At 40.4% G+C, this 25,824-nt stretch overlaps 2 protein-coding genes across 4 annotated transcripts; one reads left to right on the top strand and one right to left on the bottom strand.

Moving 5' to 3' along the window:
- The first annotated feature begins 14,804 nt into the window (after positions 1 to 14,804).
- Positions 14,805 to 22,133, top strand: LOC102311509 (L-threonine 3-dehydrogenase, mitochondrial). 2 transcript variants are annotated; one of them, XM_042224511.1, is made up of 10 exons: positions 14,805 to 14,945; positions 17,147 to 17,308; positions 17,859 to 17,901; positions 19,030 to 19,100; positions 19,293 to 19,442; positions 19,516 to 19,683; positions 19,808 to 19,918; positions 20,244 to 20,336; positions 20,426 to 20,602; positions 20,693 to 22,133. In XM_042224511.1, the coding sequence occupies exons 2-10, from the start codon at positions 17,155 to 17,157 to the stop codon at positions 20,830 to 20,832; spliced, it is 1,107 nt and encodes a 368-aa protein (XP_042080445.1). In that variant the 5' UTR covers positions 14,805 to 14,945; positions 17,147 to 17,154; the 3' UTR covers positions 20,833 to 22,133. The 2 variants fall into 2 exon arrangements, with proteins under 2 accessions (XP_042080445.1, XP_005934001.1); XM_005933939.3 differs by having other exon boundaries at positions 19,516 to 19,688; positions 19,828 to 19,918.
- A 684-nt stretch (positions 22,134 to 22,817) lies between these two features.
- cunh8orf74 (chromosome unknown C8orf74 homolog) lies at positions 22,818 to 25,590 on the bottom strand. Of its 2 annotated transcripts, none has more exons than XM_005933937.2 (5): positions 25,159 to 25,590; positions 24,645 to 24,828; positions 24,100 to 24,323; positions 23,798 to 23,953; positions 22,818 to 23,574 (listed from the first exon to the last, which is right to left on the bottom strand). In XM_005933937.2, the coding sequence occupies exons 1-5, from the start codon at positions 25,237 to 25,239 to the stop codon at positions 23,311 to 23,313; spliced, it is 909 nt and encodes a 302-aa protein (XP_005933999.1). In that variant the 5' UTR covers positions 25,240 to 25,590; the 3' UTR covers positions 22,818 to 23,310. The 2 variants fall into 2 exon arrangements, with proteins under 2 accessions (XP_005933999.1, XP_005934000.1); XM_005933938.3 differs by having other exon boundaries at positions 23,462 to 23,577; positions 25,159 to 25,588.
- Between the last annotated feature and the right edge of the window lie 234 nt (positions 25,591 to 25,824).

The raw sequence follows: 25,824 nt of genomic DNA, 5'->3' as shown, positions 1-25,824 counted from the left end.
AGCCGATAAATGACACAGGGTTAAGTACTCCACGGCTATTATAACCGAACGTGGAGCGAAGCAATAGCACAATATTTTTCTGTGCTGAAGCCAAGAGTGTCAGAGCTCAACTAATTTACCACTCTGCTGTTTTGTAAACATAATACGTTTGAGTAGCGGGACTTGTTCATGGTTACTTTGCCCTTGTGTACTTTACAGCGATAAAATTCTTTCAGCGAGAGCGGAGAGGAAGGGGGAAAATAAATCAATTTCCCCCCTGACTGATTTGGTTACACACGGCTCGGGCACACTCTCCCTACAACTTGTTGTCTTGTTTTAAAGCTTAACAAATGTACTTTTTTCTCTCGTTGTTGTTTTGGCTTATTTCATAAGAGAGCTTCTCATAAATCACCGTAGGTCACTGTAATCTTTCAGTCCGAGTTTAAACATAAAAATCAAAGCAGAGCTGAGGTTTTAATGATTTTATGTCCTCTTCTCCGCAGGGCCTACTCAGTATGGTTTATAACTCTGCCTTCGCCTTTCTTCTTGTGCCTTCTTTTAGCTTCTTCTCTCCTCCCTCCTTTGTTGACCGTATTTCCCTCTCAATCTTTCCCCTTGTTCTTTATTCCTGACCTATTCCCTTCCTCCTTCTCGTAATCTGCCTCCCCTCTCTCTCTCTTCTCTCTCAGCCCATTTCTGCTTCTTATGAAGTGTGAAAAATGATTGTCTGCAGGATGAAGTGGACAGAATTCGCCGGCGTAATGGCCTGACAAAATGAATCGTGGCCTTCCTCGCCATCCATCACCACTCCGAGGCGACTGCTGGCTTATTGATTACTAGTTGTAACTACAAAGTGTCTGATTCAGTGCTTGTGGCGTTGCGTACAGAGGGAGGGGTGGGAGTTTGAGAAAGGTGGTTGGCAGCGGGTGGAAGGGAACGCAGGCAGCTGTAGCACTCTCAAAAATCCTCCTTTGATAGATTTTAAATGGTGAAATATTGATTTCTGTCTGGTCCAAGGCCCGGCCGAGCTGGCCGCAACTATTTGTCGGAGGTATAATGCTGGACACCCGTTTCTGCTGGCCACCATAAGTCATACTGACACCGGGAAAAATGAGGAAGGTGGAAAAGGGGGAAAAGGGGGAGAGAAATAAATACGTGGCTCACCCCTTTACCTTCATTCTAGTCTAGTCCAGCAGTGTCTCCCATGTTAAATCGCACATACGAAAGCACAAGCTGAATAATCTTGCTTCTATTTAATTCACTTTTCTATATCCTTGTTTTATACAGATATAAAATTATGTAGATGTGATTTGAGCAGTGGGTACATAAAGTGCCCTCGGTGTTTCTCCTCTACATAATTTCCTGAATTCTGGTGAATTTTTATCACACCAGTTTATGAAGGAAATGTTGTATTATCTAAAGGGAAAGAAAAACTGGGCACAAAGTGAGATTTCAGTTCTGGATTAATTTACTGGGATATTATATATAGATATGGAGAGGTTGTGACGATGATGCAGTGAGATGAGAGTAATACCCTGCACTTATATGGTGAAACATACATTAATAAACATACATCAAACATATGAATCTAATCCATGCCCTTCAATCTAGCAATATGACAACGATCCATGTCATCTTTTTAAATCCAGATTATAATCAACCCCCAGAAGTCCCAGTGGTTTCCCCCATTTCTGCTGAAAAAGATGAGTCCCTGCATTCAGATCAGATCGAATGGAATACAAGCAGGATCTCTGACCCACTACACCATATGTCTTTCCTTACTAACATCACAAAGACAGACTGGGTCACATCCTCCTTTCCCTTAAGAGAGGCGGGAACCTCTGCAAGCAGACGTAGAAGTGGATTTGCCAAAACCTCATGATCTACTGCTGCACTATACTGCTACCCAGAAGATTTGAATTTTCATGCATTCCCACAAACAATGCAACCTGGTGCCTACATGAGATTTCTGTTTGGGACAGTTTGGCGAGGTTGCCGTTCTGTGCTTATGATAGATGTGTGCATATATGCAGATGTAGTGCAAAATATTGTATTGTGAACTCAATTGTAACATTTTGTCTTTTACACATTTGAGCCTTGGCCATGAAAGCGAACCCTTGTTCTTTCACGATTTCATGTTCCTGCTCATCACGCAAACATGTAGTACATGTAGTATTTGTGGGGGTTTTTGGAATCATCGATTATTAAGGCTGGCACAAAACACTTTTACACATGAAAAACTTTTACGAATGCCCTTCTCTTTTATGGTTATCATACTGCCTGTGCGCTCGTGGTACCACAGGCTGCAGCTGCTAGCTGAGATGATAGCATGCTCTCGGTCCACATATGTGTTAGTGCAAGGGTCTCGAACTCCAGGCCTCGAGGGCCGGTGTCCTGCAGATTTTAAATCTCATCCTGGGTCAACACACCTGATTCAAATGATTAGTTCATTACCAGGCCTCTGGAGAACTTCAAGACATGTTGAGGAGGTAATTTAGCCATTTAAATCAGCTGTGTTGGATCAAGGAAACATCTAAAACCTGCAGGACACCGGCCCTTGAGGCCTGGAGTTCAAGACCCCTGTGTTAGTGTGTGGCCGGGGCGGGGAATATTACATTTACCACAAAAGACGAATTCACATTTTAGGATTGAAGTCCTACAGTATTAGAGAGAGAAACTTAATGAACAAAAAATTGTTTTGAAAGCATTAATGGCAACGGTGGAGAGGAAGAACTCCCTTTTTAAAGGAAGAGCCCTCCAACAGAACCAAGCGCAGGAAGGAGGAGCCGTCTGTCGTTCCTGGATGCTAAAGGATGCTAAAAAGCAAACAAATACATCTGAATATTCTGCATATTTCCTAAAGTGTTGACTCATGCTAGCGTTTAGGAAAACAAAACAACGCCCATTAAAAAGCAACACACAATAACACCGACACCCTTTAAGACCTTCCTCATTACCCTGCATTTGAAAAAGTGGTGTGACTGTGTGGAGGGTGGGGGCTGTTATGAGGATAGTGACCTACTAAGAGAGCAGACCATGAAAAGGTGATTATTGCTCTTAATTGCCGTCTGCAGAGGCTGCCAAAACGCAGGCAGGTAGCATTAATCTACATTAAAGACATTAGAGACAGCGCACACAGCACTTTTCTGCCGATTCACACTTATTTAAGGCTGCGTATTGTTCCGCCGATAAGCTTCAATTAATAGCATTTTTAATGCTGAGCTACTGAGTTCTGCAGTTAGCGCACTGTGGTCTCCGTCTCAGACAACACCAACAGATATTCTGATGACCACTGCACAACAGGAGTGAACAACCTAAAAGAAAAGAAAATACTGCACCTGAATTTATTATGTTTGATTTATTGTATAAATAGGTGCCATTCTTGCATGTTTGCATTGCATGATGGATGAATAACACACTGTTACAATACTAGTTTTTGTCCTTCTAAAGGCTAACTATTCTAATAGATACACACATACTGCCCATAATCCTATAAACCTATATGAGATTAAATATACTTTGTGTTAATTGGGAATTCTAAATTGTCCATATGTGTGATTGTGAATGGTGGTTTGTTTCTCTGTATTAGCCCTGCAACAGACTGCCAACTTGTCCAGGGACTACTCCACCTCTCGCCCTATGGTAGCTGGGACTGACTCCAGCCTGACGGAAGGTGGGTGGATGTTAATCTGTCATTTTGCATTTGATCACCTTCAGCTCATCCCAACATCTCAGTATCTTTCAACCTGGTATTTGATTTTCTTCTGGCATGCAACTTTTCTATTTTAATTCATTCTTCTGCTTCTTCTTTGATTCATTAGACCCTTCAGCAGCCATAAGTTTGACTTTAGAAAGGGTTACAGCCCACCTGTGTCCCAAAGTTGGAGGAAACTTTGGCTGAAGTTAGCTAATGTTGCAATAAATATTATTTATCCCTGAACTATCTGACTTTATACTTGTTTACATAGTAAAATATAAATATGTGATAATTAGAAAACTTTGCAAGTCACAAAATTCTTGGCTTCTTACTATAATACATCAAATCTCTGTCTGTCCATCTGTCTGTCTGTATGTTTATCCCTAAACTCCTCCTATGTGATCAGGAGATGAGCAACAAAACTTTCTACACGGGTACATTTGAGGCTCCTGAAGGTTCTCATCTATATCAGATGTTGTGCTGTCACCATATTGCCTTGCAGCCACATTCCACTGGGCTAAAATGATCTATTTTTAGCATTTATGCACCTAATACCTAATAAAAACATTCCATCATTTAAATTCCACAACAACAAATTTATACCCACAAAATCTACTGTTATATATATATATATATATATATATATGATACTTCATGAGGCCATCACATTTACCTAGAAATTACCCAGCAATAACATTCATTTAGTTTTGAATTTTTACATTATATTATTATATAGTTTTTCTATTTTTTAGTTCAATTTTTATCTTGCACCTAATACCTAATAAAAACATTCCATCATTTAAATTCCACAACAACAAATTTATACCCACAAAATCTACTGTTATATATATATATATATATATATATATATATATATGATACTTCATGAGGCCATCACATTTACCTAGAAATTACCCAGCAATAACATTCATTTAGTTTTGAATTTTTACATTATATTATTATATAGTTTTTCTATTTTTTAGTTCAATTTTTATCTTCTACTTATTTCTATAAACAACATACACCAACTCTATTATTTTTAACTTTTCTCAATCTGATATCATAACACCACAAACAAACTGCACAATACTGTACATGGACATGCACCCACTCAACATTTACAATACTAAGACTCAATATGAATTTGTTTATTTCAATTTTGCTCTTTAATCCATCATATTTTCGTTTTAACGCCATGCTGGGTGCGTTGCAATGTTTTGGTCCTGAGAAAAACTGAAATTAGGTTTAGAGCAGGTGGTGACTGCCACCCACACACCCTCCACCCGACAGACACACATACACACATACATATGCAGCACAGAGGAAGCTCAGTCCTGGTGGGAGGTCTGAGGTCTGGCCCTCCACATTCCACAGACAAGTGTCTAGCACCTGCTAGGCCTCAGTCAGCCTTTACTGGCCAACAGATTAGGACGGGCGGACACACTCCAAATCCATTTACTTTACAGTCTGTGTATTTGCGTGTGTGTGTGTGTGGGGGGGGTTCAAGAGAGAAATCATTCTGCAAAATTAAAATGTGAGGTGAATTATACTGTAGATTTTGGCATTTCAGTATTAAAGCCTCACCCAGACAAGACTTCACACGCACACACACACACACAGAGTATACAGTATGTACATATAAATGCGCACACACCTTCAGCAGGCCATGTCTGACAGGTGCACATGTCAGTGGTTAGTTCAACCTGGATCAGAGCATTTGGTCTCACTCTGTCGCAGCCAGGCCTCTAGGGTGTGTGTGTGTGTGTGTGTGTGCATGTGTAAGACCCAAGGACCCGATGCTCAGTACCCAGACACTACCCATATTGTTTTCTTCAGTGGAGCTAGAAAAAAGGAAGCTGATTTACAGAGCTGTCTGGCACTGGAGCACACGGATGCATGACTGACTCTGCCTAATGGAGTTTTCAGCCCTGGATTTACACTTCTCCATCTCTGTGCGAGGAGCACAGCCCGGCTGCTTCACGGCTCCCTGGAAGCTATGTTAGCTCACTGATCTCGTCCCGCATCCAAGTTTGCTTCATCATCAACCCCACTTCAACCTTCCTGCAGCCATAAAAATTTACTGAATAAAAAGACATTTAAGCATATGCACGCACTTACTTCATATATCACGTGCACAGGAAAGTGTCATCAAAGCCTCTTTACAATTTTCAGTCCAGCGTGTTAGCACATTTACTGTCAGTGTTCATTAATGCTAGCTTAGCAACACTGGCTTCACTCGATACACGTCATGCTAATATAAAGAACAAGTCACTTTGAGGTCAAACTAGAGTGCCTGACAATAAAAAGAAGGATGAAGGTCGGAGGTTCTGAAGTGTCCAAAAAGCCATCAAAAATGAACAAAGCGCTGTGAGCCGGAGCCGATGATGTGGGAATTCAACATTAACGTGTTAAGTGGACCTAAACCAGTTTGGTCTGTGTCGGATTGCTGGACTACCATCAGGGCAGGACTGCGTAACTGCCAGCAGCTGCCCCTGAATACCGGCCTTAACAAATTATCTATTTCACAGCTCACAAAGCATTTAGCCTTCAAACTATGTGAACTAATCCATTCCCGTGCTTTTAGAAGGAAAGCCACCCAATATTTTTGATCAGTGATCGTGATGTAGTGGGTACGCCAAGACTGTAAACACCATGTTAATAAATATGGCGTTATCACGTCTACCTGATTGACCCAATATCAGTAGCTGAAAAATGCACATCCAGGTGTCAGTGCTAGCATCTCAGAAAACAAAGGATTTTAATCAGCCACAATGACAATATAATTATTTTTTTGTTCATGGCTATCCCATGGTCATCATCACTACTGAGCCTAAATGCTATGGGTGTTGAAAAGAATAGAGAGTTTGTTAGCTTGAGCTTTAGGAAACATTAGTGAAGAAATGCACAACCCCTACAGGTAGTGCATTGTTCCACTACATTAAAAAAAAATGGAAATAAATTCAGTACCCCTCAAGATTTGATTAAGACACATCACTACAGAATAGCTTCCTTCTGCCATCAGATTGGCTCCACCCACAAATCCCACCATTGCCATTTACAATAATTTAACAAGTTCTGTGCTAAGATCATTTTTTTGTCTTTGTTCTGTTTCTGTTGCCATTTAATCCAACCATTTTGCATTCATTCTAAAGTCTCAATCTTTAAGCCAAAATTGATATGATACAACAGAGTATATGCAAGTATTGGCAATCCTCATCAGTTATTGTGCTTTGAATTGCCCATTAGCTGACATCGGTCAACAAAGTCAATACCAAGCCAATGTCTGGTTGATATATCAGTGCATCCCTATAGTAGATGATGCTGATCAATAAGATTAGCACTGGGTTGTCTTTATTTTAAGGCCTAGGAACTGGTCACTTACCAGTAATCACTGGTCGTTAGAGACAATTTTGTCCCAACCAGCTGGCAAGTAGTTGTCAGAGGTTTCTTGCTGTCAGTAAGAGAAATTAATTGTACAGATTTATGTATTGCTTGACCTATCATCAGGTCAATATTATCAGCTGATTCTAGGCATTTGATGATGTATTGATCTCACCATTTAAAACAGCCAATATTAAAAACTAAAGAAGAGACGGTAGAGACACCCTTCAACCGTGTTATCAGTGCTGACATTGAATAGTTTGTCCACTAGAGGGCACTCTGCTACTTTCCTTTCAGCAACACACCCTCAAAACTCCACAAATACAATAACCATCTGATCTGGGCAGAGTCAGACAGAGTTTAATGAGAAAATAAATAGCTGAGCATAACAAATGTTAGGAAATCTGTAATTTCCCTAATAATGTGTCTAAAAAATTAACGAGTCAATATATAGGAACATTACATTTTTAAATCACTAAATATTGGCATTAAGCTTATGAATCCTATCTCAGTGAGGCTCTAGACCTTACAAAAGAAATTAACTGTCACCTGATCTGACACAGCTCCTGTTCATCAGCAGGAAATGTTGCCCGGCCATTCAGCGAGCCAGTCAAAGACTGAAGGACCAGCCCTCGACTGTGTGAGAGCAAACCATGAGCACCAGACATTATTTCCTCATTTTGCAGGGTTTGTCAGGGGACCTTGAAGCATTTATGCCAGAAACTCAGGGTGGAATAGCTCTCATAGTGGAAGCTTTGGTCCAACATCAACTGTTGGCAGTGGCTAATGAATGGTATATAAACTGGAAAACTGATTTCCTTAATCCACTTACGTTTCTTTAGATTCTATGGTGTGGTAAGCCTATTAGGCCACAGAGCTGTGGAGAATCATGCAATAAGTGTTGAAAGTAACAGCAGTGGGAGGCTGAGGAGGAAGGAACAACTGTGGCACAATAGTCTCCTTAAAGAAACACCCCGAAGAATACCGTATGAAACATTTGATCGAATCGTGCTTAATATAAGCCGCAGAAAGAAAGAAACCAAACTGATTTCTTCATCGCTTACATCCAGAGCGGTAAGCTCGGATTTGTCTCCTGGGTTCCTTCTGCAACATTTATCGAGGATAAAAAAAAGAAAAAAACAGGAGCGAGAGAGAGAGAGAGAGAGACCGAGGGAGACAGAAAGTGAGCGAAGGATCAAGGTCTCTCCGTATAATTACAAAGATAGCACGGTCTCCACTCTCCCCAGTGGAGGCTCCGAGGCGTCACTCCCCGTCCCTTCATATTGTATAAAGACTGTTCTATCAGCCCACGAACGGCATCATTGCTTGTAAATTAATTTGGGGTTCCTGTCAGTCGGGCCCTTCTCCTCTCTTATCTGGAAGTGTAATATGGGAAGCTGAGAGGCTTGGGAGATACTGCTGAGAGCGCTGGAGGAGAGGAGGTGAGGGGAGGTGGGGTGGGGTGGGGGGTGAAAGTGAGTATTAAAGAGAGAGAGAGAGAGATAGGAAAGAGAGAGGCAGGGACAAAACAAGAGAAGTGAGTGGAAGAAGCAAATGGGTCCCTGTGGATGTCAGGAGTGGATCCGATGGAGGACCTGACTCAGTGATAAGTGAATATGGTCTGGCTTCCTATTTTACACACACACACACACACACACACACACACACACACACACACACACACACACACACACACACACACATGCAAGCCATTTGTCATCCAGACTGGACTCTGCATCGAGAGGCCTTCACCTAGCAGCACTATTTGTTGCCGTGTCACAGCCTGCGGATAAATCTTCTCCCAAGGATCCTTGTTGAAATCCGCCCCCTATTACCAAAGGTCCGGCCCTCTCATAATCACATGAGCTACACACACGAGCACGCACACGGACACCTCTGACCCCTTCAGTTGTTTGTAATTAACCCCTCACCCACTGTATGTTGCCTCAATTCCCTAATGGCAATAAATAGGCCTGACTACAATCCCATTAGCCGACTGAGTCATGATGGTGAATTAGGGGGGACACTGACTAAACGCTGGGCTGAAATTGAATATGAGCGTCGTTACTTGAGCTGACACCGTGTCCCTTTATTTTCCGCAAAAGCTCATTTACACGAATTGTCCTTTTTATTGTTCATTTATTGAAATATCTATTTGTTCGAAACACATTTCTTTTCCACCGTGGTGCCCTTTTGTTAAAACACTCCAGTTTAAATACAGCTTATTCTGAGTTAATTGCGTTTGTGTATACTGTATCTGTGGAAATAATACGTGTTGACAGAGCAGTGTTTATGACAAGTAGTTCAGGTTGGGCTGAAGTCAGTTGTGGGTGGTTAAATGAGGCAGAGGCAAAATGAAAATACAGCTCCAAATTAATAGAGCTGTGTTATATCAGACAGGACTGCTTTTATTCTGAAGCCAGCGGGGACTGTGGTTGACACAGGCTAACTTAATAACTTAGTGGTTTCTGATGTTGACAAAAGCTCAGATATTAAGTAACATGGATGTTTTTAGCTGATAGGCTTTTACTAAACTCAAATACAGTTTTAGATGATTATTTTCATTTTACAACATTGTGCAGTTTGTCTGTTTCATTACCAGTATTATTTCATCACCTTAAAAAATATGATGTTTTGTCCTGGATTAAATAGGAATGCACCAATCTTGAAGCTGTGAGTGAGTACAAATGTCACTGTATAAATGACTTGCATTTGGCCGAGAGTCCCACTAAAAATGCTTTCGCTTAGTTTGATTTGTTGCCATTCATTCTAGATTTTTCTGCCAAAACACATTTTCATTTTTTTAAGAAACAAATTTTTTCTGTTTGTATCGACTCATTGATATCAGCCGATATCTGTCAATGTTCTGTCAACACATCGGTGTATCCTTAAAATATCCAGCATCATATGAATTTATCAAGCTTGAATTTAACCAAAAATGCTGCTTACAATCAAATGCACCAGTAATATTATTATTGTAGAATACGTGTGTTATGTACAGCATTTTTACTAATTAATTTTGAGCATGTAATGCTACAAATGTGAGCAATAATTTAAAAGAAGCCTGTAGATGTTTATAAAGATTTTCTTTAATGAAGTTTGAATAAAATAAAAAGCTGTTTTCCAACATATAGTAATGTTAATCATTTACAGCAAATTGTATTGTAATGGTGTACATGACTATACTGCAGGACATCACTTCATTGTGTATTATGGCTAAAATCCTTTGTTTATGAGTAATCGCATTCATGTTTGCCTGTGTGAGCAATAATTATTTCCACTCCGCATTAAACAAAGAATATCTTCTTCTTCATGTGGAGACCCACGGCGACCACAGCAATAAAAAATCTTTTTACAAAGCTTTGTGTTTTTTACACTCCATCATTTTGAGCATTCACACAAAGCAACAATGAGCAAAACAAGCTAGGAGTATGTGAACGTATTACATTTGGCAGGCCTCCAAAAGTGGCAAAAACAACAGAGCCTTTTTAAGCAAAAGAACAATAAGACATGAATCATCTATTGTGGCCCGCTCTGCAGGGTTGGAACTGAATCCACATGAAGAATTGGTTCATTTCCAAACGTATGGAGTGTGGAAGTAGACGGGGCACTGAGGCACTCCTGATGGATAAATCCTGTCAAGTTCAATTCAACAGTCACAGTAAAGCTTTTTTGTGCATATTTTTGTTTGTTATTATGTTGTCTAAGTAGCAAAGATGAAGATTAGATTATAAAATAGAAATATTAAAAAATTTAAAAATAAAAATAAAATACAACCTAATATAAAAATGGAAATACACACGTAGTTTATTATATTTTCAGCATGTAATTATCAAAAGAGAAGTATACAACTGATTCTTCTTTTTCTGTGCAGAGTGGAAAGCACAGATTAAGGCCTCTTTATTTTTCGCATTTCTGGGTATCTACCGCCACCTGGTGGCTACAAGCCGACACGCATGATTAAAGTGTGTGTAATATGGGAAAATTCTACAGTTTTGATATTAAATGCTACATTAAATATAGTATTTCTAGATAAACAAACAAAAAATACTTCATTTATTTATATTAGGCGTCAGTGAGGTCAATTACAGTGTGAGCCAAACCAGCTCTATAAATATTGGTCTCCCTCTAGGAAACAGTGAAAATCAGAATCAGAATCAGAATCAGAATACTTTATTGATCCCTGGGGGAAATTATTTTTTGTTACAGTGCTCCATTTTAAACCAACATTAAGACAAGACAGACAATACACTAACTAAGAATAGTACAATATATACATATATACACATACATAAGTCACTCATAAATAAATAGTTGGAAAAGAAACATGTGTAGTTGTAGCAGCAAACAGTGTGTTAAGTGGATGCGTTGTACAGGGAGATGGCCACAGGCAGGAAAGATTTCCTGTGTCGTTCAGTGGTGCTTTTCGGTAATCTCAGTCTCTCACTGAACGTGCTCCTGTGACTGACCAGCATGTCATGGAGTGGGTGGGAGGTGTTATCCAACATTGTCTTTATCTTGGACAGCATCCGCCTCTCCGACACCACCTTGAGGGAGTCCAGCTCCATCCCCACAACATTACTGGCCTTACGGATTAGTTTATTGAGTCTGTTGGCATCTGCGACCCTCAGCCTGCTCCCCCAGCATGCAACAGCATAGAGGATCGCACTGGCCACAACAGACTCATAGAAAATCCTCAGCATTTTCTGGCAGATGTTGAAGGACCTCAGTCGCCTCAAAAAATAGAGACGACTCTGGCCCTTCCTGTAAAGTGCTGTGGTGTTTTTAGCCCAGTCCAGTTTATTGTCAATGTGTACTCCAAGGTATTTATAGTCCTCCACAATGTCAACACTGACCCCCTGGATTGAAACAGGGGTCAAGTGTTTCCTGGTCTTCCTGAAGTCCACGATCAGTTCCTTGGTCTTTGCCACGTTGAGCTGCAGATGATTCTGCTCACACCACGTGACAAAGGGGTTGACCACAGCCCGGTACTCTGTCTCATCATCCCTGCTGATGCATCCAACCACCGCAGAGTCATCAGAAAACTTCTGAAAATGCTTGCTTTTGAAAATGTAAAACGAATTTTACATTTTAACTGTCCAAAAACTACCAAACTTTCTGCTTAATTTTTACTTTTCTTTTTCCGCTGCAAACCAAAATACTAAACTTGCTTAATTACTTTCTTAATTTTTAAGAATGAATTCGTTTCATGTGTTATTGTGCCATGTGTTATTTTGTATTCATGGTTTCGTAAGTAGGGGCTACCAAAATGTTAAAATGAAAGATTGCAATACATTAAATCTTCTTTACAATAGTATGTGGCAAAAGTTCATTTCTATTCAGTTTTATTTATAGAGTGCCAAATCACAACAACAGTTGCCTCAAGACACTTTAAAAACGGGGGGAAACAAATCTCAGATTTCTAATCAATTATGGCAGTACGTTACCTAAATATCTTGTGTGTGCATAAAGATTAAATATGAGCATGTTACATGTATATTTTACAGATGTGTGTCTGGATTTGGGATTTTTCAGGGTCCAGTCTTTCGCGTTTACTAAGATATTGCAAACACATCAAACACCCATGCATTGTATCTACAATATCTGAAAACCAGCTACATAAAAGATGAGGTTAATTTGCAAAGAGATCAGAGACGAGATCTTTAGCAGAATAAATATCGCTCTATTACACATATATTCGACAGATGGGTATCCAGTCATGTCCAAAAGATCTCACCAATTTGTAAAAATCTCAAAAACAAATCAAAGCTCCAGATCACATTGTTCAGGATATTGTCCAGATCTGTGACAAATGCAAATCTATCCCTACCTTGGACAGTATTGTATTGTAGTGCTTTAATTCCATATCATGTTCTGTTGCATTGATTATGACTTGAAATCAGAAACCATAAACTCAGCACGACAAGGATTTGCTGAGGCCACAGGGCAAGAACGACACTGGAAATTTTTATAGCCACCCGAGTCACTATTAAAAGAATGCAGGCTTAATACAGTTTGACTTCTCCTTTTAAAGCTTAATGCCATATCCATCTTTTATATACAGTCTATTCACCACAAACTGGGCCGCCTACCCCAAAAAATACAAACAGACGTACAGGCCAGGAGAAAAATGTACTGTCCCCTTACGGAATCTTCAAATTGATCAAAAAAGACTGATATTATGACAAAAAGCTCTAAGGAATGTAGATTCATGTTCACGTACATCTAGGAGTGTATGTGTGCGCATGTGTCCACCGTTTATTAACGGTTGAAGACACAGATTAATTTCTTTGCATGCAACAGAGGATAAATCAATTGCACATAATTAGCAGGGGCAAGGTTATAACTGACACTAGGTTTCATCTTAATTACAGAAGTGGTTGCATGAACACGTCTCAACTTAATCACACCTGCCACTGTTCTCACCACAGCTTGATAATTTATTCTTATGGGAGCTTTTACTAATAATCATGTTTTAGTTTGTATAAAATTCATGTGGAGTTACATATGTTAGTAGGAAAGTGCAATGTTGGCCACTGATCTGATGAGTCACCAAAATTTATAACAAAGAAAATTCATATTTGTGGGGCTGTTCATTTGTAATGCTAAATATGATACGGAGTACCCTAAAAGCAAAACACACACACACACAGATATACAAAAAAGCCAGCAAAAACATCTAAGGCAATCCACTCTCTTGACTTCCTCCATGTATTGATGATGGTTTGAACCAAAAACTTCAAATTTGGATTCATTAGTCCAAAAAGTTTCCACTGATTTTCAGTGTAGTTCAGTCAGTCTGGCTTCTTGGCAGTCACTCTTCCACTGAGACTATTTCTCATTAGAAACTGCACGCCATGCTGCCAGGTTTTTGGCTAATAGCTCTATGGGAATTACTCAAAGTAGAAAAATACTATTTTATGTCTGGGAAATGGGAACAATGTGACCCACAAAGTGCCGTAAAATTGGTTCTTTGCCAGTGTGTTGGTATGTAGACACCACACTCGTTAATCCCTTGAGTTAGGCACCTTTTCTATACCTGATGATAGATCAGTGTTAGGCAGCTTAACAAACAAAAAAAAGGTGTCCAAAGAAAACCTTAGACACTGGCTTTGACCTTCAGAGAACCTGGAGAACTGTTCCTCAAGACCACTTAAAAAAAATACTAGTAAGTCTGAGTCTTTGGAAGCAATATAATAAGTAGTGGCTCAGGTTTTTTGCACAGTATTGTATATGAAATTGATTAAATCAATAAATGAAATGTATTATTCAAATTTTTCAGTAATATTAGCACAAAAACTTTCTGGCAATTCCAACATAAGCCTGTCTTGCTGTTTTCTGCTTAGGTTTCTAAATGTTTTTATTTTAGTTTATTTGCTGTTGCTTTCCATATTAGTTTCAGCCATTTTATATAATGTTAGGGTGTTCTTGAGATATCATTGTTGTTGTTGTTGTTGTTGTTGTTGTTCATCAATCCATCTTCTTCAACCTTCAACCTCTCTCTCCCCGGCCACCTCCTCCAGCTCGCCAGGGGGAACGCCCCTTCCCAGGCCAACCACGAGATATATGTATTAGATATGAGAGATATGTATTATTATTATTATTATTATTATTATTATTATTATTATTATTATTATTATTATTATTATTATTATTATTATTATTATTATTATCGCCAGCAGGCTTATGAGATTTTATTTTGAAAGTTACAGCCGGAAGTTTAGATTTTCCTAAGACTAGTTCTGTCGCGAGCCTCCCGTACTGTAAGCCAATCACAGAGCAGAATAAGCTTTGCCGTATATACGCGCGACTATTTCCACGTTTTGATCGCAAACAGCGGAGGGCTTCGGAGTCGTTTTCTGAACCTGCTTCTCCAGGTCGCATTAAAGTAAGGAGAACATGAGTTTAGCTTGTTTTCTATGCTCCCTGCACAGGAGCTTCAGTTGGCTACATTTCATGTCATCTGTAAAAGCTCGCATTACATTACGTTATTTTTACTGCACGTTTCACTTTTTAAGTTAACTGAATAAGATGGTCTGAATCTCAACATATGTAACCAGTATCTAGGTAAAGGTAGTTATCCTCGGTGGTTAGGATCCTGCTTGAGGGGACACTATCTTGATTTAAAGAAACACATCCGTTAAACAAAGTATATAACTTATACCCCAGATAAGACCGAAATAATTGGGCAGCTTTGGGAATTGATACGAAATTTCCCTTTATGCACTTTTATTGTGTCCAGTGATACTAACAAAAGAAAAAAATGTCTTTAAACTTGTTTTTCTCGTTTTTTTGAAAAGCACTGATTCAGTTGTGCCGTTACTAGTTGTTTTACCACGAATAAATAAATACGTTTATTTAACTAGTTTAACACACAAAGTATTTACTGCAAGGCTGCTAGACTCCATTGCTCTGAAAGGGTTTGTCCACATTAACCTGTGCTCCCCCATAAGCTTAATGGTGGTCTGGAATATAGATAAAGAGGTCTATATTTAGACCAAGTCAGCAGGAGGCTGTTAAGAAGCTAATCTGAGATGGGTGTTGGGGGTCGGGCAAGGCTTTCACATGTTAGGTTTATTTTGACAGTTTCAAGTTGATATATGCACAAAATGCCCCTTATAAACTCATCTTTCTTAAAGTAGAGCAGGTAGAAAAGCATAACATGCCACAAAATGTCTACATTTAGAAATTAGACAGCAGTAATTTGCCACTTTCCAGTGGTTGCAGTCAGTTCAAGTCAGACTGCAACTGTCCTCAATTCAGTTCAGTTTTAATTATAAAGTGCAAAATCAAAACAGCACTCACTTCAAGGTGCTTTATATTGTAAGGTAAAGACCCTACAATAATAGAGAAAACACCAACAATCATATAAACCTGTATAAGCAAGTACTCAGCGACAGTGGGAAAGAAAAACTGTCTTTAAACAGGAAGAAAAGAAACCTCCAGGATGGCGGTGTAGCCATTTGCTGCAAGCGTTTGGGGGTGATCGGAGGGAGACTTGGCAAAATACTCGCTGTGGAAGAGAGCCGATGTTAAATAAAAACTAATGATTGAATGCAGAGTGTTGTTATAAACATGCAGAGAGTGAAAAGAGGTGAGTGAAGAGGAAACAATCAGCGCATCATGGGAAACCCTCCTATTGCAGTCTAAATAAGGAAGGATTTGGGTCACCCCAACTATATACATTATAAAAAGGAGTTTTAGGTCTAATCTTATAAGTAGAGAGGATGTCTTTCTCCCAAATCCAAACTGGGAGCCAGTTCCACAGAAGAGGGCCCTGGAAGCTAAAGGCACTGTCTCCCATTTTACTTTTAGAAACTTTAGGAACCACAAGTAATCCAGCAGCCTGAGAGTGAAGTTCTCTATTGGGGTGATATGGTTCTATGAGGTCTTCAGGATAAAATAGGACCTTATTAGTCAAGACGCTGAATGTGAGGAGAAGGATTTTCAATTTCCCTGTCAGTACTCTTGCATTTTGGATCAGCTGAAGGCTTTTCAAGGAGTTTTTAGGACGTCCTGATAATATTGAATTACAGTTGTCCAGCCTAGATGCAGAAGAAGCAGTAAGGTATGAATGATGGTCTACTTTTTCAGCATCATTCTGATACTAGAGGTCATTCAGGTATTTATGTCTCTGAGACCTGTAGTTTAACTATTTGCAGGAAAGTCGCCTCTTGTCAGCTAACCTGTGCAAGCTTGCCATCAAAAATGGTCAAATGGGAAACACCCTCAAATTCTGGCCAACCATTTAGTGACTACAAGTTCAAAACAGATGTGAAATTACAATTACGAGGCATCACCAATTTTTAGATTTTTTTTTTTTATTTAAGGAGCCTGCTGTCCTATTTTTACTCATGTGACTGAGCCATTAGATGGCTCTGAGGAAGTAGCTTTGTCGAGCTAAGTGTTGGATGGTTTTTCAGATGAGCTGATTTAAGGTCAGTTTAACTAAGCCAACATTATCACAGGATGATGGTGTTAAGCCTGATAATATGTGTGTCCACAGTAATAATAATGTAACCCCACTTGGATATACTAAGGCTGTGGATGCACTCAGTGTTTTATGTTAATATGTGCTTTTGTTAATAGGAGGTGTTATGATGCCGGTGGTTCAGTTGCTGAGAGCTGCATTGAAGCATGCTGGGAACAGGCCCCCACGCTGTGTTGTGCAGACGACTTCTGCAGCACATAGCATCAGAACACATGCTTCATCCTGCACTGATGGTGACAAACCCAAAGTCCTCATTACTGGTTAGTTTTTGTCTCATACCTCTTGTGTTACTTAAGCTCTGTAATGGGAAAATTCTAGTTAACCCTCACATTTAGATATAGGTGGTTAGAACTTCACTGTATGATTTTTGTGTAACCTTTGCATGCTTAGATGAAGTATGTGTATGTGTCAGTATGACCTCGTGAAATAAAAAAACTGCTTAGCTAGGCCTTACAATGTTTCACTATGTTATCTGCTAAGTGTTTGGCTCAGAAGGATGAAGGTCAGGGCCAGCGCCAGGTGCTGGCCTGGGAAAAGATAGTAGGAGTCTTCTCTGTTCAGCAACAGCCCAGGGTGGACAAAAGACTGTTGTAACTGAAAGATACACAGAGTTTGACGATGTCATAAGCTCATTACTATGAACCTGTGATGTTTTGATGTATGTTTCCATTCTCCTGCGCGTAGTAATAAATAGTGTGACCACAGCTCTTTCTGTGTTGCAGACTTTATTAACAAAAATTCCACGACAGTTCTTAAAAGTGCTTAAACTGCTTGGTAATTTGCTTCTTTTTCTCTAATTTATCCTTGTAGGAGGACTTGGACAGCTGGGGGTGGGGCTTGCTAAGTCATTAAGGTAAGAAGCTTAAATAACCTCTGATTTCCGTTGTTTAGCTATTTCCATATGTAGAATAGTTTTCTTTGCGTATACGTGATACTGATACTGGGTTTTCAGACTGATACCAGTAAAAAAATCTGTCAATATAAACATACCAGTCACTGTATTAGTTGTGGCCACACCATTTTGTACATTCCTGCTCCAATCTGATCCCAGAAACTAAACAGGGTTGTGCTTGGTCAGTATTTGTCTGGGAGACCGCCTGGGTATACCAGGTGGTTGAAGCTTGGTCGTGGCAGATGGTTTCCCCTCCCTGAGCCTGGTTCTGCTGGAGGATTCTTCCTGTTAAAAGTTAAAAGTTTTTCCTTCCTACTTTTGCCAAGTGCTTGCTTGTAAGGGGTCACCTAACTTCTGTAGCTATACTGTAGATTTTTTTGATGTGTAAAACAAACGGCGATGGATGCATCAGGTTGTATGACGAAGGACTCCCGCTAGCTTTTTCCCAGTAAAGGTTATAATGGTGATTTACGGGAACAGAGCTGCTGTTTTGGACGCTAAAAAACCTTTTTCTTTCGCTCCACCTGAGCACACCGTCTCAGTAATGACTCCGCGTTTAGACAGACCCCAGCTCAACATTAAACTATGACATTAAACCATCATCTTTACTGCTGCTGTTGTGTTATCAGTCTTTTTGTTGAAACACTGGAGGCTGTGTGAGCTTAATGTTGTCATACTTTTAATTCACACGCGCTCTCCTATTGCAGGTCTATTTTTGATCACAAATGTGGGTGAGCACCACAGGGTCACGCATTAGACAAAGCATCAAAGCAAGGAAATAGTTTTTTTTATAGTCGAGTTATTCAAATTACTCAATGAATCGTTGCAGACCTCTTTTAAACTGCTGTGGTGAACTGTGGTGATACCAGTCCTAAATCCAGCAATTTTATTTACAAGAAAAATTAGAAAAACTTCCAAAAGGTGATACCTGTGAGCCAAACCTATATGGGGTGTAATGTGTGAGCTGTTGAAACAACTGTTAAAATGATATATAATGAAAGAAAGCTTAAAGACGTCATGCGATCATGTCATTTGTACCGCAGACCAGCTTTTTTAGTAGAGTTACCAAAACTAATGTTTCTTTTTCAGGAGGAGATTTGGAAAATTCAATGTGATCCTGTCTGACATCCGGAAACCCCCCAACCATGTCTACAAAAACGGTGTGTGCATTGTTTTTACCTTCTCCACATATTCTACAAGTTAGTAAAAACCCTACAAAGGCCATGCGGTCTTTCTGTTTAGGAGCTCCATTCTTGCTCAGTGCAAATGCAAACCACATGTCCATAAAACTGCACTCCACTTTCCAAAGATGAGTGGGTCGACACACACAGTCTATTGTGTGTCCTGCACAGGTCCATTCATCTTCTCTGACATTCTGGACTATAAGAACCTCAGGCAGATTGTGGTCAACAATAACATCAGCTGGCTGGTTCACTACTCAGCTGTGCTGTCCGCTGTGGGGGAGCACAACGTGGCCCTGGCTAAAGAGGTCAACATCACAGGTAGACACCTCTGTAACGCGTGTACCATAGCATTAACATAGCAGACTTATGCACAGCCTCTCTTTCTCTCTAGGTTTCCATAACATATTAGATATAGCCACCGAACATGGTCTGCGTGTGTTTGTCCCCAGCACAATCAGTGCCTTGGGTCCATCCTCCCCTAAAGACCCCACTCCTGATCTGTGTGTGCAGAGGCCACGCACTATTTACGGTGTATCCAAGGTCCATGCGGAGCTGATGGGTGAGGTGAGACACTCTGTAGAGACTTTGAAAACGCATACCCGTATTTCTTCTCCGCACTTACAGCTGTTGTAGCTCCAGTCCTCATTCTGACCTCTATTCATCTTATTTCTGGTGTTTTTGAGTCTTTTCCTCCCATTATCAGTACTACCACCAAAGGTATGGGCTGGATTTCCGCTGTCTCAGGTATCCAGGCATCATCTCGGCTGACTCCCAGCCTGGAGGAGGAACCACAGGTGAGTAGACCTGAGATACATATACCCAAAGACCTTTCAGGAATAAGTGTTGGCCCTCAACAATCACATTTGCAATATGGTTAAAGTTGTGGTTCACTTCCTTTTTAAATGAACGGGTATAGAGGCTCAACAATAATTTTGATGGTGATAATATCACCATCATCACCTCCACCACTTATCTTGTATAATGTCTCTGGAAATACTAAAGGTGCAGGCTAACTGACAATGTAAGGAAGATGGAGCACCGTTTGGAAATGTTTGTTTTTTTTTGCTCCATGTCTTTGATGCAGTCTGATTCTGATGGTCTCTTTTCACTGTTTTCTAGACTACGCTGTCCAGATCTTTCATGCTGCTGTGAAGAGCGGTCAGTTTGAGTGCAACCTGCGCAGCGACACACGGCTGCCTATGATGTACATCGGTAAAGCAAACTTTGATGCGTTTTGTTTTGGCGGCACTGAAGCACTCCCGTTTCGCTCATCTCTTCCTCCGTCCACCTCTCCTACCCAGATGACTGTATCAGGGCCACTATGGAATTCCTGGAGGCTCCAGAAGACGCGCTCGTCAGCCGCACCTACAACATCAACGCCATGAGCTTCACGCCACAGGACCTCACCCGAGAGATCCAGAAAGTCCTGTCTGACTTCAAGGTTACCTATAATGTGGATCCTGTCAGGCAGGCGATCGGTGAGACTGCTGGGATACCAGTGTCATAGTTTTATCCTTTCAGAGTGTTCACTGGCTACTATAATCTTCTTCTCTGCTACATCTTTTCAGCCGACGGCTGGCCAAAAGCACTGGAGGACAGCGCAGCGAGACAGGACTGGGGCTGGAGGCACGAGTACAATCTGCCGGAGCTGGTGCAGACCATGCTGACTCACATTACTCTGGGAAACAAGCTAGCGAGCGCCTTCTGAAACATTTGCAGCATTTTTGTAGCTTTATTTAAAAACTGAATGTGACAGTCTTCAGTAGCAAAATCTTAAAACATTTTCTTTTCTTTTTTAATCATCTAGAGCCTGCTGTTCGTATGTGGGTTGATGTTTTAGTTGGGAGAAATCCCTGGCACTTTAGAATCCTCCCACATCTTTTAGCCCTTGATAAGTTACCAATAGCCACAAATTCAACCCTCGACAGGATGGGTGCCCTGATCATTGCTTCAGTTAGAAGGGAGCGCATTGTTAGCACCAGTAATAAGTAATATTATGTGGGATTTCCTGCAATTGGCTGTAAAGAATTATGAATGAAATCAACAAGTGATCTGATATTTCCTCACAGGAGGATTCACAGGTACACGTTTTACTAGCGTTTCATCCATTTTGAATGTCATGTTATCTCAAAAGAGAAGTTCAACATGTCATGGGTACTTGTGACTCTTCCCTGCAGAAACTCTTGTGAGGATGATTTCTTTTTTCAAATTCCCCTCCCAGATGACCTTGGATCTTTCTAGCAGTGTACAGAGAACAGGCCACAGACCCAACAAAGACTTTGAAGATGATAGGCAGAAAGTCTAAAAAGGAGACTGAAATTGAGATTTACACAATATGTTTGTTAAGAAGCAAAACAAAAGGCTTTCCTTCTGAACCATCAACCTGATGTCTTTCTTTTCCTCTCTGTGAATCCGTCCAGAATTTGTGATTAGTTTGCTGCTAGAGAGCGCTGGATGTTTTCACCAAAGCAAGATGCTGAACTTTTAAGAGTTCTGGTCTCTTTCTGAGTGTACACAGTATGTATGTGCTGTCTCTAAGTGTGCTACCAGTCTGTTGCGGTGTGTCTTAAGGGGCACGTCTGCCACACTTGAAAACAACCTGGCTTTTAGTAAGAGCTTCACTCCCACTGTTTGCTGGTGTGAACTGTGTCCTGAAACAGTGGTGCAGATAACTGTGGAAATAGTGACCCCACACAGTACTGCTGCAGGGACTGCACAAGATGGGTAAACAGAAAAGGAAACCTAGCAGTGCTTGAGGCCTTAAATTATGTGCAGCAAAGGAAATTAGCTTATAGATGCTGCTTGATCTTTGCACTGGTGTTTTTTGGGCATTTTATTTATTTATTTATATGTTTTGGGGTTGACTGAATGGATTAACATGTCAGCATTAGATAAGCAGGGCTCTTCTGTGTGGAGGTATAAAAAGAAAGGACTGGATGTTCTGTTAATGTTTGTTTTTTATAAAGCTATTATTTCAGAATTATTGCTGTTTTTTAATAAATCCTTTAAAAAAAAAACAACAACAAGTTTTTCTGAATTTTCTTTGTAACTACGCAGTACTGAAAACTGACCCAATGCTGATGAGCCATTACAGCTACAGAGGGTGAATTTTAGCTTTCTTGAAAGCTTTGTTCTAGGCCTCACCTCCACTAATGCCATTCACTGAAGGTAAGCTAAGTTCAGCAGATTTTAAATTATTAAAAAAATCACATTCAGAAAAAATGAGCATCACAACATAAAAGGAAAAATAACCAAATGTAACTCTTAAAACAACAACTAGAAATTGAGAGTAAAAGTTACCAAGTTAAAAGTTTTTTTAGGTGTTAGCATTAGGTGTCTGTGTTGCTAACTAAGCTTGCTAATGCTAGCTGACATCTTAGCATTCCACCCAGTTATGGTCATGTCTGTCTGGAGAAAAGCAACCTTGCAGCAGCCAAAAAGCTATCCCTGGCTTCAAAATGTGGAGTCTAGAAACCAACCAGTGGTGTCACATTGGCTATGTCCATTTTTTATATACAGTTCATGGTAACCATGTTGCTGTGGCTGTGAAACTTGCTTTTTACCCTTTAAAGCCTAAATCATGAGATAATTAGTAGAAAATTGTAATTTCTTTGAAATTTTATAACCAGAAGGTCTTTATTGAACCTTCTGGTCATTTCTACAATGAAATATTAATTTGCATATCCATCCATTCTCTTCTGCTTAGAGACAGACAATTATTCACACTAACATTTCCACCTATTGGCAAATTAAAATCACCAAATAACCTCACTAATTGCACATCTCTAGACTGTGGGAGGAAGCCACAGTACATGGGAAGAACAAAAAAACTCCACATATATATGGGCTCATATATTTGCACATATGAGTTTTAATTTGTTTAATGTGTATTCATTACATCCAGGTTTCTTTTTTGCAATTTGTTGCTAAAAAATGTGCAATTTATTCAGTTTTTTCGAGGAGAGTGGGATTACACCGACCATGTAGAAGTTTAAAAACTCACAAAAATTCATGTATCAAATATGACATAACAAGTGTTAAGGGATACATTTCAAATACAGAAATCTTCAAATTATAAATATAAGATGTGCAATAAAATAATAATAATAATAATAATACAAGCTTGAGCATCCAAAAGTAACACAGTTAGCCGAAACTGTGACTGTTACTAATTGGTTCAACATTCTTACTTCTGAACAGGTTTATTCATTGACTTCCTGCCCTCTGCTTTTCCAGACGCTGTCCCTCCTGTTTTAGTTTTGGCAGTTTGTACCTTTGCACTTGTCTCTGTATTGGTAGGAGAAGTATTGTTGTGCCTCCCAGTGGCCAGAGCCTCCTGCTGCAGTTTCAGCTGCAGGATCTCACTGAGCAGATCGACCTCTTGGACTAGGCTTGCCACTATCTGGCTCTCGGTAGCCCTCACTGCTGCACGAACCAACTCCACAATGCCCTACTTGGGGAGCCAAAAACAGTGACAGTCAGTCAGTCCAAATAATTTCACTAAGGGAAGTACCTCAGATGGCGTAACCATAATAATGTTTTGGAGAGTATTAAAAAAAGGGCTGGTTTAGAAAAAAATATTTTTTGTCTAGGAGAAAAACATTTAAAACACAAAAACCACATATTCTCGTAGCACACTGCATGATTAGATATTAGGGTTAGGGAACATGAACCTGTTTATCCAGATGCTTATCCTCTGGAAGAGTTATGTCCTCCACAGTGACCCGTGACCCCTGTCTCAAACACCTCAGCTCATTTTCCTTCTGCTCCAAGGTTGAAGTGAGACTTGCTTCATGCTGCTGACTTTCCCACTCTTGCAGATCGACGCCCTGCAGTAAAAGGGAGTCATTTTCTAAGTTTGAAACAAATTGGGACATATTAAATGGATTCCAGTACCATCAGATAGCAGCCCTGAATCTGCATGATGATTATGCAGTGCACGTTCACTAGCCGCCACTTAAAGAGGCCTCCTTACCTGTGCTAAGGGAGGGGGTGTGGGTGGCAGTTGCACCTCCAAGTGTAGCTGAGTGACAGACACGTTAGCAGCTCCATCAACCACCGCCTGGAAAAGCTTCCGCCGTGTGATGCAGGCGTCCGTGAGATACCTGGTGAAGTCATGTCGATGGACGGGGGTGAGGTTCGGTAATCCCTCACACAGCACCTCTCTCAGTAGTGACAGCAAGTTGAGTACATCAGGATCTGATGGATAGAAAACAGTCCAGAAGTTTTAAACGAGGTTTACTGAACCAAACCCCAGCAGCACATGATCCTGCACACTGTGAACAGGTGGGCCTGCATTACTAACACTGCATGAGTAATGTTTTAATAGGGCACACAGGGAATGACTCAGAGTCAATGAATCACTCAGTGTGGTATGCTAGGGTGTCTGTATTGCTTTATGAGCAGTGAGAGCTTTACATCTGATAGTAATTCTCTGCTGGCCATGTAAAGGGCCACGACCTCTCGGTTAAGCAGTGTGTCCTCTAACAGGCCACTAGTACACTGCTGTTTGACTCTGACCGTCCAGCCGTGGAAAGATGTCTCTGGCGATCACAGCTGCCCGGATAACGTTCGGCCAGGAGAAGCCACAGTCTGCAGCGAACACGACCACGTCGTACACAAACTCTTGATGGAAGCATCGTCGCTCGTCACTGAACTCGGGCCACGAGAAGTAACGGCTGAGCCTCTGCACACCAGCATCTCTCTGACAAACACAATCACACAGACACAAAAGTGAGAAATGTTGAGCAACACGTAGAACCATTTTTACAAGTTGTTTTAGTTATTTATTCATAAACGGTGTGGTTATGTCTTTATTTTTGCAGTTCTGCTCCAAATTTAAATAAACCAATGACCAATAATAAAATAATGTGCGTGCATGACTTCAAGCTAACTCTCTAACCAGTCGCTTACTTTAAGATTTAGGTCAAATTATAGATTTTAGCGCCATTTTTTAAAAAAAAATGCTGGGACACAACTTCGTCTTTATATCGCTTAAATTAAATGTCTGGGTGTTAATTCAGTGGCCGCCTACCTGTAGCCTCGCTATCTGACCTATTTCACTCTCTGTTAGGGAATCCATCCTGATAAACACAAAGCGGAGCTCGGTTGCCATTGGAGACTGACGCGATGACGTAGGGACGTAAAGCTGCTGATTGAACGTGTGAAGCGAATTCAGTGTTACCTGTAAATATCACACGTAATTACTCAGTGCTTGTTTGTTCGTAGGTTTAATAGCGACTGTCTGATATTAAACCACACAGTCTTCATTTATGGGGCTGTTTCAGGGCTAAGAAAAGAGCAGGCTGGTAATGTAACTGGGCTTATTATCAGTCTGTGGCCACAGATGGCGGAAAGCTCTAATCCTCTTTAGCACCAACCCCAGCCCTCTCCCTTCTTTTCTCCGTCTCTCTTCTTCTGCCTTTCCTCTCCTCCTCCTCCTCCTGTTCTCCATCAAATAATGTCAAGGTAACGGCTGTTAAAATAGTCGGTAGTGTCCAATTTCCGGTTGTGTCTTTAAAAATAAAAGCTTTATTTCAGGTGCGATTTTTACCATCAAACCTTTAGGGTTTGGTGCAAATGTAGTTACCCCTTTTCACATTTGCAGAGCTCAGTTCAGTTGCGTACACACTACAATTTTTCCTTTAATTCAATTCAGTTTTATCAGTCACCTCAAAGTGCTTTATATTGTAATGCAAAG

This window comes from Haplochromis burtoni, unplaced genomic scaffold, assembly GCF_018398535.1.
Source record: "Haplochromis burtoni strain Fernald_Lab_line unplaced genomic scaffold, NCSU_Asbu1 Contig_139, whole genome shotgun sequence".
Taxonomy (NCBI): Eukaryota; Metazoa; Chordata; class Actinopteri; order Cichliformes; family Cichlidae; genus Haplochromis; species Haplochromis burtoni.
Note: the sequence above shows the minus strand (reverse complement) of the source record. Positions and strands in the feature narration are given on the sequence as shown.

What these genes read in the sequence shown, in the direction of transcription:
- LOC102311509 (XM_042224511.1), top strand. Translation starts at nt 17,155, where the DNA reads ATGATGCCGGTGGTTCAGTTGCTGAGAGCTGCATTGAAGCATGCTGGG. An exon ending in GGGCTTGCTAAGTCATTAAG is followed by an intron (nt 17,902 to 19,029) that starts GTAAGAAGCTTA and finishes TTTCTTTTTCAG; the next exon opens with GAGGAGATTTGGAAAATTCA. An exon ending in TCCTGTCAGGCAGGCGATCG is followed by an intron (nt 20,603 to 20,692) that starts GTGAGACTGCTG and finishes ACATCTTTTCAG; the next exon opens with CCGACGGCTGGCCAAAAGCA.
- cunh8orf74 (XM_005933937.2), bottom strand. Translation starts at nt 25,239, where the DNA reads ATGGCAACCGAGCTCCGCTTTGTGTTTATCAGGATGGATTCCCTAACA. An exon ending in GTCAGATAGCGAGGCTACAG is followed by an intron (nt 24,829 to 25,158) that starts GTAGGCGGCCAC and finishes TGTGTTTGTCAG; the next exon opens with AGAGATGCTGGTGTGCAGAG. An exon ending in ATAAGCATCTGGATAAACAG is followed by an intron (nt 23,575 to 23,797) that starts GTTCATGTTCCC and finishes CTCCCCAAGTAG; the next exon opens with GGCATTGTGGAGTTGGTTCG.